This window comes from Arachis ipaensis, chromosome B01, assembly GCF_000816755.2.
Source record: "Arachis ipaensis cultivar K30076 chromosome B01, Araip1.1, whole genome shotgun sequence".
NCBI classification, from domain to species: domain Eukaryota; kingdom Viridiplantae; phylum Streptophyta; class Magnoliopsida; order Fabales; family Fabaceae; genus Arachis; species Arachis ipaensis.
In genome coordinates this window covers 54,279,893-54,293,956 of record NC_029785.2, presented here as the reverse complement: position 1 = coordinate 54,293,956, position 14,064 = coordinate 54,279,893, and the positions used below count along the sequence as shown (strand labels likewise).

At 35.0% G+C, this 14,064-nt stretch overlaps 1 protein-coding gene across 2 annotated transcripts; it reads right to left on the bottom strand.

Annotated features, from left to right (window-relative positions):
- Positions 707-4,146, bottom strand: LOC107630504 (ACT domain-containing protein ACR8). 2 transcript variants are annotated; one of them, XM_016333659.2, is made up of 8 exons: positions 3,984-4,146; positions 3,702-3,879; positions 2,994-3,039; positions 2,775-2,889; positions 2,624-2,691; positions 1,945-2,511; positions 1,754-1,858; positions 707-1,602 (listed from the first exon to the last, which is right to left on the bottom strand). In XM_016333659.2, the coding sequence occupies exons 2-8, from the start codon at positions 3,761-3,763 to the stop codon at positions 1,237-1,239; spliced, it is 1,329 nt and encodes a 442-aa protein (XP_016189145.1). In that variant the 5' UTR covers positions 3,764-3,879; positions 3,984-4,146; the 3' UTR covers positions 707-1,236. The 2 variants fall into 2 exon arrangements, with proteins under 2 accessions (XP_016189145.1, XP_016189153.1); XM_016333667.2 differs by having other exon boundaries at positions 3,702-3,812.

Genomic DNA, 14,064 nt, shown 5'->3' with positions numbered 1-14,064 from the left:
AGAGTATGCAAGTATTTATCAAATTTTATTATAATCTCATTAAAATGAAAATAATGCAATAAGTTAATTATTTAGAGTTTAATTTAAACATTATACTTCATATTCAAAAAATATATTAAAAAATTTATGTGTTAAATTAAATGTAAAATTATACTATTATTCAATAATATATAAAAAGATAATAATTCACCCTCTAATTTCTAAAAAGTACCGAAATAATTGCCTACAGTAATCTATCAGGACTCTATTAGATAAGATTTTTACATGAGGTTAATTCTTTCTGATATTTGATTTATTTTAACATTCTCATATGTTAACGCCATTATATTAATTACTTATATATTACAAGTTAGAAATTAGAATAGGAAAAATTTCAAGTGTACTGAAGAACATCGGTATTTCAATTGTTTTAACCATTGATTTTAATTAATATATATTATATATATTTTTTATAATTCAGATCAACCGTTGAAACAACTGAAATACCGATGTTCTTGGTACAGTTAAAACTCTTCCGAATAGAATAATATATCAGGTTCATGTACAAATACTTCAGTACTTATCAGAGTTCTTTCCAAGGGGGCCCCAAGATCCAGCAAGATCCGGTAGTGGCAATGGGTAACACAAGGTGGAGCCACCAAACAAATAAAATTCAAACGCGTGCAGAGTCAGTTATTGGAGAAACAAAGTTAACAATTTACCAGTATAAATTAAATAATGGAGTCAACCACTTTAATTAATAACAATAATCATCCAAACGTCGTTATGTACACAATTTTAATGACTTCTACATAATTTTTTTTTTCTTTTTCTTCTGTATGAACCAAACTTTGTGCCGCCTCTACCTAAACTGTGTGCCACCAAGAATCCAATCCCTACCTATATTTCCATCCAACTTCACAACTACCGTCCCACCAAGGTAAACAACAACCTTCTTCTATAATGCCCTATCTCTCATGCAAATTCTTTAATTCCTCACGCAAAGCATTTAAAATGGTGTAAAGTGGGGCCCCATACCCCTCCAGCTACATGTATACCTATCTGTTGTTTTTCACCAACCAAATCCCAACCCAACCAACTAGGAACAACTACCATCACCAAATTCCACCTTTACTTTTTATGTACACAATGCCCAAGCATGAAGCAAAGAATATTACTAGCTAATATGCTCTAATTTAAAAAGTTGAACATTATCTTCCTTCCACTTCCTTCTAAATTCCCTCCTCACTTTCTGCTTTAAGAACAAGATTTGATTAAGCCCAAATTGTAGAGATTCCTCCTCACGAGGCTACCAAGAGACAATAACACTGCCCCACCAACTCCACCTGGTTGATCTCCTTCGCTCTTTGTCTTCTGTTGACGTAATAAAGGCAACTCCTTCACTTTTAAATTGCTTAACCCAATTTTCTGCCTAACAGATTCTATTATTTTTGGGTCAGCTGGGTAACCCATTGCATCAGTTACATAGAAAACATTTGCAGCCACACCTCCAACGGTAGATATTTCAGTTCTAGTCACATTCATCCCATTCTCTCTGAACGTTCTCATAACCTCTGCTAAAAGGCCCTGCTTGTCTTCAGCATATAACTCTAGCCTAACACCCTGTTATCCAAAGAATTACGGATAATTATTAGAACTTGGAAATGGGAAGAATAATTAATCATAGTATATGTTCATTCATATTGATCAATAGGTAGATGCCAATTTAATATAACAGATAAAAAGTGCGTTTAAATGATGCTTAATGATTTACCTCATTTGCCCTTCTCTCCACAGCAGCTTGCAAGCATTGAATCACACGTTGGCGCTCTGGTTCTGAACTAATTGGAGTGCCATCTTTATGCCTTATATAAAACTCCTGTAAGTGACAAATTGAATATCATTAAATAAGCAAATAAATTAAGATGTGAGATAAAAAGAACAGATTTTATGTCGAATAAATACCAGGTAAGCTTGATCATCTTTTGTGTTAATAGTTGCATGAAACACAACATATTCCATGTCTGTCAAATTGCACACAACATCGAACATTAGCTTAATTCGATCCTTGCACTGAACATTTACAACAGAGTAACCCTTTTCCGCCCAATTTTGCACCGATACAAATGGTGTCTCAGGGGTAAACTTGAAAATGCGACTCCTTTCATAGTCACGGTCAGCAAACATCATCTGGTGTAGCCTTCTTTCCGGGTGTATGACAGAATTAGAAATTGAAGTTTTTGCACTCCTAATGTCATTGTCACCCTTCAAAACATTTCTTAAACGTGCTTCAAGCTTATTAATCTTCTGATAGTCCTCAAGAGCAGATCTGGAATCACAGTCTCTAACATAGATCAGGGAGGCAATCCTGCCATTGTGAGTCCAAACCTTTGCCTCAACCACATCGCACTGCAGCTCAGCCAGTACAGCAAACACCTCCGAAAGAATACCAACACGGTCAGTGCCTGTTAATTCCAGGGCAGTGAAACCATTGGAGCTGTTGATTTTACCATTGTGAATACTCCCAAGTGACTGTTACCAAATATAGACAAGAATTTAAGTTACAATTAAATTCCAATCAATTTTAATCAGTAAATAGGATCAAAATTAAATTAAATAAGAATCTCAATCCTCAATCCAATACCTGTTCAATATAATTTAATACGCTCTCATCCGTTAACTTGTTTCCTAATTGGTCTGTAACATGGAAAACTGCGTAGATATAGCCATAAGTTAGTGCACATCAGGATAACTAATTACTACTAGAAGTAAAAAAGGAAAGCAAAATAGCTTACCATCCATGAACCACCTTCCGTCGGAGGAAATGTAAGCCTTCTTAATCAAAAGGTCCAGATCAGCGAGCACTTGTATTGCATCCAACAAAATCCCATGTTTTCTGGCGCTATCAACCTGTGAACCACATCAAAGCAAATATTTCTATTGGTTTTTCCTGTTTTACACGAAAACCTAATTTTTAAAAAAAAAAAAAACAAAATGAAGACATTTTGCTGTACCTTAACTATAGTAGCTGTGGAGCACACGGCATTGTCAATTACGACCCTGTTTTGCAGGTAAAGGTAAAAAGTTAGTCATTTTTTTCCTCGGAATTCCAGATATTCAATGTCAACAATTTTGTTCTGTTTTGAAAAACAAGGAATTATTGCATAAGCGTTGAAGATGAAAAGAACAAATAAAACTCTGGAAGGGTAGGCAAAAGAAACAATAAGGGAAAAAATTAAGAAGGCAGAGTCAAGATTATTTAGATATAGTTATTTGCACAAATCAATTTTGAAAAGTTGGTGAAATTAGGAAAATGCTTTTGTCATCACTCTTACACATTTTGGGGATTTGGCAAAATATTTTAAAAGATTTTGTAATGGAACCGCTACAAACGAAACATGAATGAAATCTCATGTAAAGAAATTTACGAATATTCTAACACGTGATGAAAGCCACCGGTTTGAATTCCAAATTACGAGATCTGGAATGATGAACATTTCAGAGAATTCGTTGGAAGGAGCTAAACACATGGCGAAATCTAACAGAGAAACTACATAAGAATGACGATTAACACACAAATTTGAGATAAGATTCACCAAAAAATCAACCTGATTCTTGACACATCTCAAAATCATATCATATAACTCCTAAATATGGAAACCAGAAAAGAAGGCAACAAACATTGTAAAAATTTGAAGAAGATGAAGGTTTAACAAACGGACCTAGGCGTGCTCATCCGAATCACAAGCTTCTCGTATTCATCCGTACAAGCTGACCACTCCATTAATCCTTTTTGCGAGCTTCAGAAACCTCAGTTTTCAGTACACTACACTCTGTTGCAGAAGTAGATTTACACGTTTCAGAACCTCCTTCTTTTTATGTATGTGTATATATATATACCTGAAGCCGCAGCAACAAGAAGAAACGTAAATAGGTAAAGGCTTAAATTCCAAACGGTGGCTTTTATTGCAATTCCACCTTCGAATCAATCGCCATAAAACTACCTTCACCAAACTGTCGCCTTCTCTCTGCGTTTGGCAACACTGCCAGAGTTACTTCTCTCTCTTCCAACCGCAAAGCATGCTTCGTTCTTAACTCTTCCAAATCCTCACACCGCACAATATACTTATGCGTATTTATATTTACGACAATTTTCTTCCCACCCTTCCTTTATTGTTATTTAATTATTAATTAGAAAAATGAGGAATTTCTAAGCGACGCCTACACGGAAAGAGAGAGAATGTTATTAGGCCGTTTGACATAGAGTGAGTGAGTGACTAAGCCTGCCCGTTGGTTTGCCCGCCCTGACCGAACAAGCTCTTTCTCTATCCTCCTTATGTCCCGCTACTCTCACAGTTGTATTCTTTACTGACAGGTCAACCAACCACGAGGACACGTGTCGTGGGGAAACGGGGTTAGTTAACGATCCAGCTGGCAGAACACGTGGGATCGATGGCGGTCTTGCTTTGCGTATTGTGGACTCAACAGCTGAGGGAGTAGCTGATGCTCGATTAATGAGAGGGGTCGATCCACGTGGCAAGTTGGGACCAGGTAAAAAGCAATGAAAAAACGGCCTTTTTAAAAAGCTACCATTTGATTTTAAAAATTGCATCAAACATTAATACTACTACTTTTTATAAGTCAAAAACTCAAATAAATAATTTTTAAAACTTCCCAAACAAGCCCACAATCTTGTTACTACTCATCTTAGTGTGTGTTTAGATTATAATTTACAAAGAAGAATTTGTATAACATTAATTTTGTAAATTTGATTATGATAAAAAATAAATTTATATTAACATAATTTATATATATATATAGAATTATGTAACAAAATTAATATATAAGGTTATGGAAAGTTCTATCTAAATTTGACAATAACAAGACGACTTACATAGAAATGTTTCTCATGGATAATAAGGTAAGTAAATTATTTTCTATGATTCTTTCAAGTGATGTTAGGTCCATTTTATAAATTTTTTAGTTCATATATTTTAATGTTTTTAATAACCGGTAACATAGAGTTTAATAAAATATAATTCATATATTTTTTTATTTATGTATATGTATATATATTAAGAAAAACTACCGTAATATATATATATATATATATTTAACAAAATTAATATATAAGGTTATAGAAAGTCTCATCCAAATTTGACAAGAACAAGACGACTTACATAGAAATGGTTCTCATGGATGATAAGGTAAGTTGATTATTTTCCAGGTTCTCATAGATGATAAGGTAAGTTGATTATTTTTTATTATTCTTTCAAGTGATGCTAGTTCAATTTATAAATATTTTTTTTCATATTTTAAGTTTATTTGATAAGTAAACCCTTGCACGCGAACAAAGACAGTGTAATTTTATAGATTTATAAGTACTAATAGCTTTTATATTTAATTTGTTTTATAATGTGATAATAACTAATATATTTATTGGTGAATTTAACTATTACTATATTATTTATAATCACATTCAGTATATATATCTGATTTATTAAAAAAATAAATTATTAAAATCGATTAATAATTATTTTAAAGTTAATTCAATTAATACTAAATTTAAAAAAAATAATATATAATATGTTATTTTTTTATTAATCAAATTATTATAATTTAAATTAATTTAAAAAAATTTAAAATTATAATTTCAATCGACACGGATAATTATAGTTGTTAGTTGCTAGTTGCGAGTTGCTATTGGTAATTAAGGTAAGGGTTCGGGATTTTTTGTCTTGACGACGCATATTATGACGTGGTCTCACGTGACGGCACCGCTTTCATCGGCTTTTCACATGTCCCGTTGTTTTTTGGCTGGTTTTTCTTGTATTTTATATTTTTATTTTCTGCTTTGTGTATATATGTTGTGTAGTGTAGTAGCAATGCATAGTGTTATTGTATGTTGTATTATTAATTATTTTGATCATCGACTTTGCTTATAACCATAGCTCAACTCAATTGATTTTGTCGGTACTTTTACCTCGTGTTCGCCTATTCCACCCTAGCCCTAACAAATATGTTCGTTCTCACCTAATTTGCAAGGAGCTTCCAAATTCCAACTCATTCAATAGCATATTACCAGCTTTACTTACTTCCAAACAATTAACAACTAATCTTTAATCTTATAAGTTGAGGCATAGGCTAAAACTATCTTGTTGCTAATGTTTGAAATTCCCTAATAACGAGGTCAAAAGGGGGAAAAGTTCGTTGATAACATAATGTGCACGTCTCGTCAGTTGTAGTTAATGTGAGTTATTTACTGTTATGAAAATTTTTAGTAAATTTAGGTTATGAAAATACACTTTAATTTAAAGATTTTAATTTTTAATTATCCATAAAAAACTCTTCTTAGACTAATAATAAAAAACGAACGTAGAAACAAAAAACCAAAAACTATAAAATTTGAAATAAAAAATGCAAAAAAAATAAAGTAAATGACTCAATTAAAAAAAACACAATAAAATGCTTCTACAAAATCGAAAGACTTCAAATTCAAAAGAATATACAAGAAATTGAATACAAATAAAAAAAACTTGCAAAGGAAAAAATAAATTGCAGAAAGGAAACTTGATAAGGAATTTTAAAAAAATGTAAGACAATAGAAAGAATCTTACATAAAAGAGACTCAATGCAAACTCAAAAAATCGTTCAGATATGAGTGTGCGTGAGTGTTTTCTGAGAATGAATTCCAACCCTTATTCCTCTCAAGCTATGTCTATTTATAGTCATTTTCAACCAATCAAAAGTTCTTCACGTGCTCCACATACAAAGAAACTAAACATAATTGTTCTCGCCACAACAATAGTGTGATAACTATCTTCAACTGCTTCGATTACTGGTCTTCCCGTTGCTTCAATCACAAATCCTCATTTTTGATATTCATCTTCGATCAACCTAGCTTGTTCATCGACGATTTCTCTTCGATCATCTTGAGCACCTCTTCGACATAATCCAAACAAATATCTTTGATTTGTTCATCATCAAATTTAAATTATTTTTAGCTAACACATTGCCCTTGGATTGACGATTCTTTTCATGGAATAAAGAATGAATAAACTTCTTTTCTCTTTATTTAAAACATTTAAGAAAACAAAATTTAAACTCAAAATGTTTGGGATCCCCAATTGACACCAAATTTTAGAAACTGCTCCACTTCATCATTTTCATTAAATGTGCGTCTCATCATATACACTTTTCCATTAGTTTTGGTGTTTCAACTCTCTTCAATTCAAAAAGTTCTTCAATTTTCCTTATAAATACCACTTTATCAACTTTTTAAGATTTTTTCCAGAAATTTCTTCATCACAAAAGATTATTTCTCCTTCTAAATTTTGCACCTGAAGGCAAGAAACATCTTCTTCACATGCCTTTACTGTTTGTGAGACTTAAATTCATCTTCTTCTTACCAGTGCGGAATTATTTCATCTTTCAAGTTCTACATCCAAAAGAGCAAAGCGCAACTTCTTCATAGATCTCTCATAGATCTCTCATTGTTCATAAATCTCATCTCCATTTACTTCTCTTTTCAAGGTACGTTTCATATACTAGCCATATATATTTGGAACCATTATTTCTGATATATTCGTTTCATAAAGGAGTATTCTTATTTTACTCATCTTGACACCGTGCATTTTCCAGAATTACCATGGCCACTAGCAGCAAACCCTCTCCCTGGTCAAGAGTTGCTAATAAAAAAGGACATGTACATGGCTCCCTTCGATGACCATACAAAACCATTTCGGAACAATCCTAAGACTTTTTTGAAGAGTGTGAACTATATAGCCTGGTTCAAAAGGATTAAACCAGAAAAGAAAGACTTTTGGGTCTGACATGGTATATATGACTTACTTCGATTATCCCAATACCAACTTATCACTCACCATTGGATGATCGGAGCTGCCTTGTACTTCTGGAGTCGGTCGACTAACAACTTTCACTTGCCATATGGGATGGTCGGCCCAACTCTTTTTGATATAGAAGCTATTACAGGGTTAAATCCTTTTGGGATTGATATTACCTCGAACATAGAACCAGAAAAGAAATATAAAATCCATTGGGAGAGTTCTTCTTACGAGGAATTCATAAAAAATAACATGGGTCAAGGTAAAGATCCCGTTTCTGATGACGAGCATGTAGCCTTTTTATGTTTTTAGTTAAATGTTGTGGTTTTCTATTCTCGAAGTGTTGCTATGCAAAGACTTTATCAACCTCTTACTGCTCTGATCCATGAGAACAAATCACCTTTATGTCTCTCCAAACTCCTTATTGGTAACTTATACGACGAGCTTGGCCAAATAGTAACAAGCCTTGAGAATCGAACTCCTCTCAGTGTAGGTGGACCACTCTGGCTTCTCCAATTATGGCTAAATGTAGTCTTTGAGAAGTTTATAGAAGTTGATAGTTTTCCGATTTCAGCCAACAACCTATCAAAGGCATTCGCTTTGCATCCTTAAAACCATCTTTCCTTGGACCCAAAATTGGAGACCTTTTTGGGAAACTTTCACCAAATTCTTCCATGCAAGAACTTTTCAGAATGAGGAGCTTAATTTTGCACCTTTTGTTGATCGCAAATAGGGTCCAACTTGGTTTCGAGGACCAAGAATTGCCAAAGAGAAAAATGAGAAAGTGCAACGTGTAATTGACAGAAATTGGGGTAATTACACTGCCATTCAAATTTTTTCTACTAGTATTCCTATGTACAAAAAAGACCAATATTGAGTCACTTTTCATACTCCCCATCTTGTGGCTCGATAAATGGGATTTTCTCAAGCCTTGCCAGCCCCATTTGGTTCAACATTATTAAGTCAATTAGGTCAAAAAGTCTACACTTCAATGTCTCTTGTAACTTGAGAACTGAAACATAATAAAGATCATTGATCTGAGTATGAAGCGATTAATTTTGTTCCAAGTTGATATGTGGCCAAATCTTTTCTCGTTTGATGGCAAAAGTATTATTCTCAATACAATCGCAGCTGATGGTGCATTTTGGAAAACGAATTCCAAACACCTAAAACTCACCGGCAAGTGTACCGGGTTGTATCAAGTAATAATAACTCACATGAGTGAGGTCGATCCCACAGGGATTGAAGGATTAAGCAATTTTAGTTTAGTGGTTGATTTAGTCAAGCGAATCAAGTATTGGTTTGAGTGATTTGTAATTGACAGAAGCTAAATTACATGAAATGTAAAAGGAGAGGGAAGAATTGCAGTAAATTAAAGAGAATAGAGAGTAAAAGTGCTGAATCTTAAAGAACAAGTAAGTTAAATTACAGAAGCTTAGATTGCAAGAAATATAAATGACTGAATCTTAAAATGCAAGAAAGGTAAATTGCTTGAATTATAAAAGGAATTGGGAGCTGGGATTGCAGAAATTTAAACAAGCAGAAGTAAATTGCAATAAACAGAAGAGCAAAAGATGAATTGAATTTAAGGATATCTAAATCAGAAAAGTAAAAATGCTTGAAGAATTAAAACAGAAGGTGAATGTAGCTCAATTGCAGAAATTAGAAGAGAAATTAAAGATCTCAGGAGTGGAAGAGACTAGAAAATAAGTCTAGATCTCAAATCCTTCCTTGATCCAACAAGAACAATTTCAAAAGTAATGGAAAAGTAAGTTGCAGAAGAAGTAGAAGAGTAAAAGCAGTAAACAGAATTTGAAATGTAAATCAAAGTTTCTAAAATTATGTAGAAAGATAAACAAAGAGATCTTAAGGTGAGATTGAAACAGAATTTCTTCAATTCTTCACCCAAGATCCAAAACAAGAAGTAAAGAGTGCTCAAGCAAGAACAAGGAAGAAGAGAGATCGATTCTCCTTCCCAATTCTCCAAGATCCAAATTCAAAGTAAAAACTCTAAAAATTATAAAATGAAAATTCTCTAAGAAGCAAAAGGTTCCAAAAAAGTCCCTAACTAAATCAAACTAGCTTCTATTTATACACTTTCTATTCTTGGATTTAAGAATTTGGGTGGGCTTTTTAATTTGGTGAAGATTTGACTTTAATTGGATTTTTAATTGAATTTTCAACCCAAGAGAAATTGCTCCCAGTGGAGTGCTCTGCTCTTGTGGGGAGCGGAGCATTGAGGCTTGTGTTGGAGCTCCTTGTTGCGTGCCAAGGCTTGGGAGGCATTCAGGATAGCGCTCCGCTCTTGTAGGGAGCAGAGCATTATGGCTTGGTGTGTGTCTTGTGCGCTCCAACTCCTCCTGACTGTGTCATGTTGCGCTCCAAGTTTCCTTGGCCGTGTCAAGCTTGTGCAAGGAGTGAAGAGAGTAGCGTTCTGCTCTCCTTGGGAGCGGAGCATTGGCTTTTGCTTGGGTGAGGTCCCAAGTTCGAAACTTGTTGGAGGCATGCGCTGGCTTCTTTTCTTTGTGAAGGAAGTGGTGCCTTACTCCTTGCTTCCTTAGGGTGCCTTGTTCGATCCTTGGGGGTAGCATTTTAGCCATTTTTGGCTTATTTCCTTTGTGAGTAGCGCTCCTCCACTCCCCCTTGCTCATGAGTTCGAACCTTGTAGCCTTCATTAGCAAACTTTGTTTTTGGATTTATTCTTGAGTGAAGCCCGATAATGCTCTCAAGGAGAGCGGAGCATCATTCTTCCCTCCTTTGTTTCTTGGTTCCAAATTGTGCTCCGCTCTCAAGGAGAGCGTAGCATCCAAGCTTGCTTCCTTAGTTCTTTGTTATGCTCCCAGTAGAGTGTTGTGGCATGCCTCCTTCATTGTGCCACGCCTCTTTGTTTCTTTTGCCACCTCTTCTTCTCCTTGGGCCACGCTTCTTTGGCCACGCTTTCTTATTTTCTTCTTTTCTTCACCTACAAGTAATCAAAACAACCAATCAGAGTATCACCAAATTCACAAGGTTTTTAAATCATTCAAACATCAATTAAATTTAGCTTAAACCTCATTATTTAGTATCAATTAAATGGTGGTTGATTGATTCAAAGAAACCATGAAATTCCATTCCAAATTACCTACTTACAATGCAAGAAAGTGCATGAAACCTAATAAAAATAAAGAAAAAGACTAGTAAAACTAGGCTAAGATGACTTGTCATCACAACACCAAACTTAAAACTTGCTTGTCCCCAAGCAAACATTAGACATAAGAGAAGATAAAATGAGATAGAGAAGTATATATGTCCTTATTAAGCAGAGAATTGAACTTGGTTCATGGGGTTTCATGCAGATCAATAGTAGCTCATTTATTACTTGCTGTTAAACAAACAATATTTCCTCAAGAGTTCACTAAGGTTGCTGCTATAATGCCTTGCTTTCTGCTTACTTCCCTTGTTAGCTTTTTCCTTCTTTCTTTTGCTTAGAGAGCTTATTACTTATTGAAGGCTTGGTGGCAAATGTTGCAGTAGCCTTTGGCTTAATTATACTTAACATTTCTTCACCACAGATACATGGCTCACCTTTTTCTTCCTAGGATCATTGATGCCCAGCATCTCTTTGGATAACTAAGTATTTTGTAGCTAGGTTGCTCTTTATTGTGGACTTTCAGTTGGCAATCCCAAATCAGTTGATCTAAGTGGCCAAGTTTTGAAATACTCCTTAGAACTTACTTGTCCAAGCATATCCTAGTACACAAACACCACAGGCATATGTCCTAGGGTCCAAGCTATTGGTGCCTAGCCTTATTGTTTGTTTCTTTGCTACTTTTTGGCTTTTTCTATTTCTTTTTTTCTTTCTATTTTGGTTTATTTTCAAGGGATTTTCATTAGTTGAAGGATCATAGTAGCAAACTAGCTTAAGCTTCAAGTAACATGTCATTTTACAGCAATTATTTTGTGAGCTAACAATTGAATCAAACACATACCACCACTAACTTTCATTCTAACTTTTGCAACATTGAACAATTACTTTTCTAAATCAAACATCTTTCTTTTATTCAAACAGAGCAAGGGGAACAAAACAAAAGACTCAAACTGATTAAGGATGACAATTATTATGCAGATAGTTTATTCTAGCAAAAATTATGCATATAGCTTTCTTTAGCATGTACTTCCATTTGCAACTAAATGAACAATCTAGCCAGACATGAAGGAATCCCTAAATTAAAACATTTCATAATAACAAGGATCAAGTATAGATACAACCTGTTGGGTTGCAGCTTTTCATTCTTCCTTCTGTTATGCTCCTTCTGAATCATAATGCAAATGTTCTTTAATTTGTTGGCTGTTTTCCTACATACTCCTCAAACGTTCCTTGCTTTTCAAGCTCTTTAGATATCCGGTTAATCTGCAAAGCTTATTTGTGGGCTTTTGAACTTACTTTGGTGTGTGAACACCAAACTTAGTTCCTTGCCAATATTTCTCATGCAACAATTTAACTATCTGTGAAATCCTCTTTCCTAGCTAAAGGTAATAAAACTAAAAACTATGAAACAGCAAATAGTTAACTAGTTTATCTAAATGTTTGAAGCTGGCATTATGCAGGAAGTGAGAATGCATTTTATGATGAGACTTTGGTGGAACACCAAACTTAGAATCCTTCATTCTCCCTTATATTGTTTTGGTGTGCAACACCAAACTTAGCTTCTTGCAATATAGATAAAGCTAATTAACCTCTTTATTAAAATAGTTATGAGAAGAAAACTACCTCAGGTTGGGTTGCCTCCCAACAAGCGCTTCTTTATTGTCATTAGCTTGACATCCTTCATTCTTGCTTAGCTTAGGTTCTGAACCTCTTTTTCCTTGTCCCATTGCCCTCCTAAGTAAGGCTTTGCTCTGTGCCTGTTTGCTGTGAAATGACTCTGTGTAGCTTCATCTAGCAACTCAAGACTTCCATAAGGAAAAACCTTTGTCACTAAATATGGGCCAGTCCATTTAGACTTGAGCTTGCCAGGGAAAATCTTGAGTCGTGAATTATACAGGAGTACTTGCTGTCCTGGTTTGAACTCTTTCTTTAAAATCTTCCTGTCATGCCACCTTTTGGCTCTTTCCTTGTATATCTTAGCATTTTCATAGGCTTCTAGCCTAAATTCATCCAACTCATTTAGTTGTAGTAACCTTTTCTCCCCTGCTGCCTGAGAATCAAGGTTGAGGAGTTTAGTAGCCCAAAAAGCTCTGTGTTCAAGCTCTACAGGGAGATGGCATGATTTTCCATATAATAGCTGAAAGGGGGACTTTCCAATGGGAGTTTTGAAAGCTGTCCTATATGCCCAGAGTGCATCTTCTAGCTTCCTGGCCCAATCTTTTCTTGTGCTTCCCACTGTTTTCTCTAAGATCTTCGTCAACTCCCTATTTGCTAATTCAGCTTGGCCATTAGTCTGAGGGTGGTATGGTGTGGCTACTTTATAGATTATTCCATATTTGTGGAGGAGTTTCTCCATCTATTTGTTGCAGAAATGACCACCACCATCGCTAATAAGACCCTTGGGCACTCCATATCTAATGAAAATGTGCTTCTTAAGGAATTGAAGGACAATCTGTGCATCACAGGTGGTTGTGGCTATGGCTTCCACCCACTTTGATACATACTCCACTGCCACCAAGATATATCTGAAAGAGTAGAAAGGAGGAAAGGGTCTCATGAAATCAATGCCCCATAAGTCAAATAGCTCCACTTCCAGGATGAAATTCTGAGGCATCTCATTCCTTCTTGTCAATCCTCCAGCTCTTTGACATTCATTGCATTGGTGAACAAACTCTCTGGCATCCTTGAAGATAGTTGGCCAATAGAAGCCACTCTGCAGTACCTTTGCAGCCGTTCTCTCTGGTCCAAAGTGTCCACCGTATGCTGAACCATGACAATGCCACAATATGTCCTTCATTTCATTTTTAGGGACACACCTCCTAATCATTCCATCAAAGCATCTCTTGAATAGAAAAGGTTCGTCCCACAAGAACTTCCTTGCTTCATTGAGTAGCTTCTTCACTTGTTGCTTGGAAAATTCTTGAGGTATTTTTCTTCCTACTTTGAAATTTGCTATGTCAGCAAACCAAGGTGTTTGTTGAACTTGGAAAAGGTGCTCATCAGGGAAATTCTCATTTACTTGCTGTGGTCTATCTTACTTGGCTTCTTGTGGCACTCTTGATAAATGATCTGCTACTTGATTTTCACTTTCTTTTCTATCTCTCACTTCATTAT

Excerpts from the sequence above, each read along its gene's own strand:
- LOC107630504 (XM_016333659.2), bottom strand. The coding sequence starts at position 3,763 with ATGGAGTGGTCAGCTTGTACGGATGAATACGAGAAGCTTGTGATTCGG. Across the intron at positions 2,692-2,774 it reads CGGAAGGTGGTTCATGGATG|TTTTCCATGTTACAGACCAA; the intron begins GTAAGCTATTTT and ends ATATCTACGCAG. Across the intron at positions 1,859-1,944 it reads AAGATGATCAAGCTTACCTG|GAGTTTTATATAAGGCATAA; the intron begins GTATTTATTCGA and ends TGTCACTTACAG.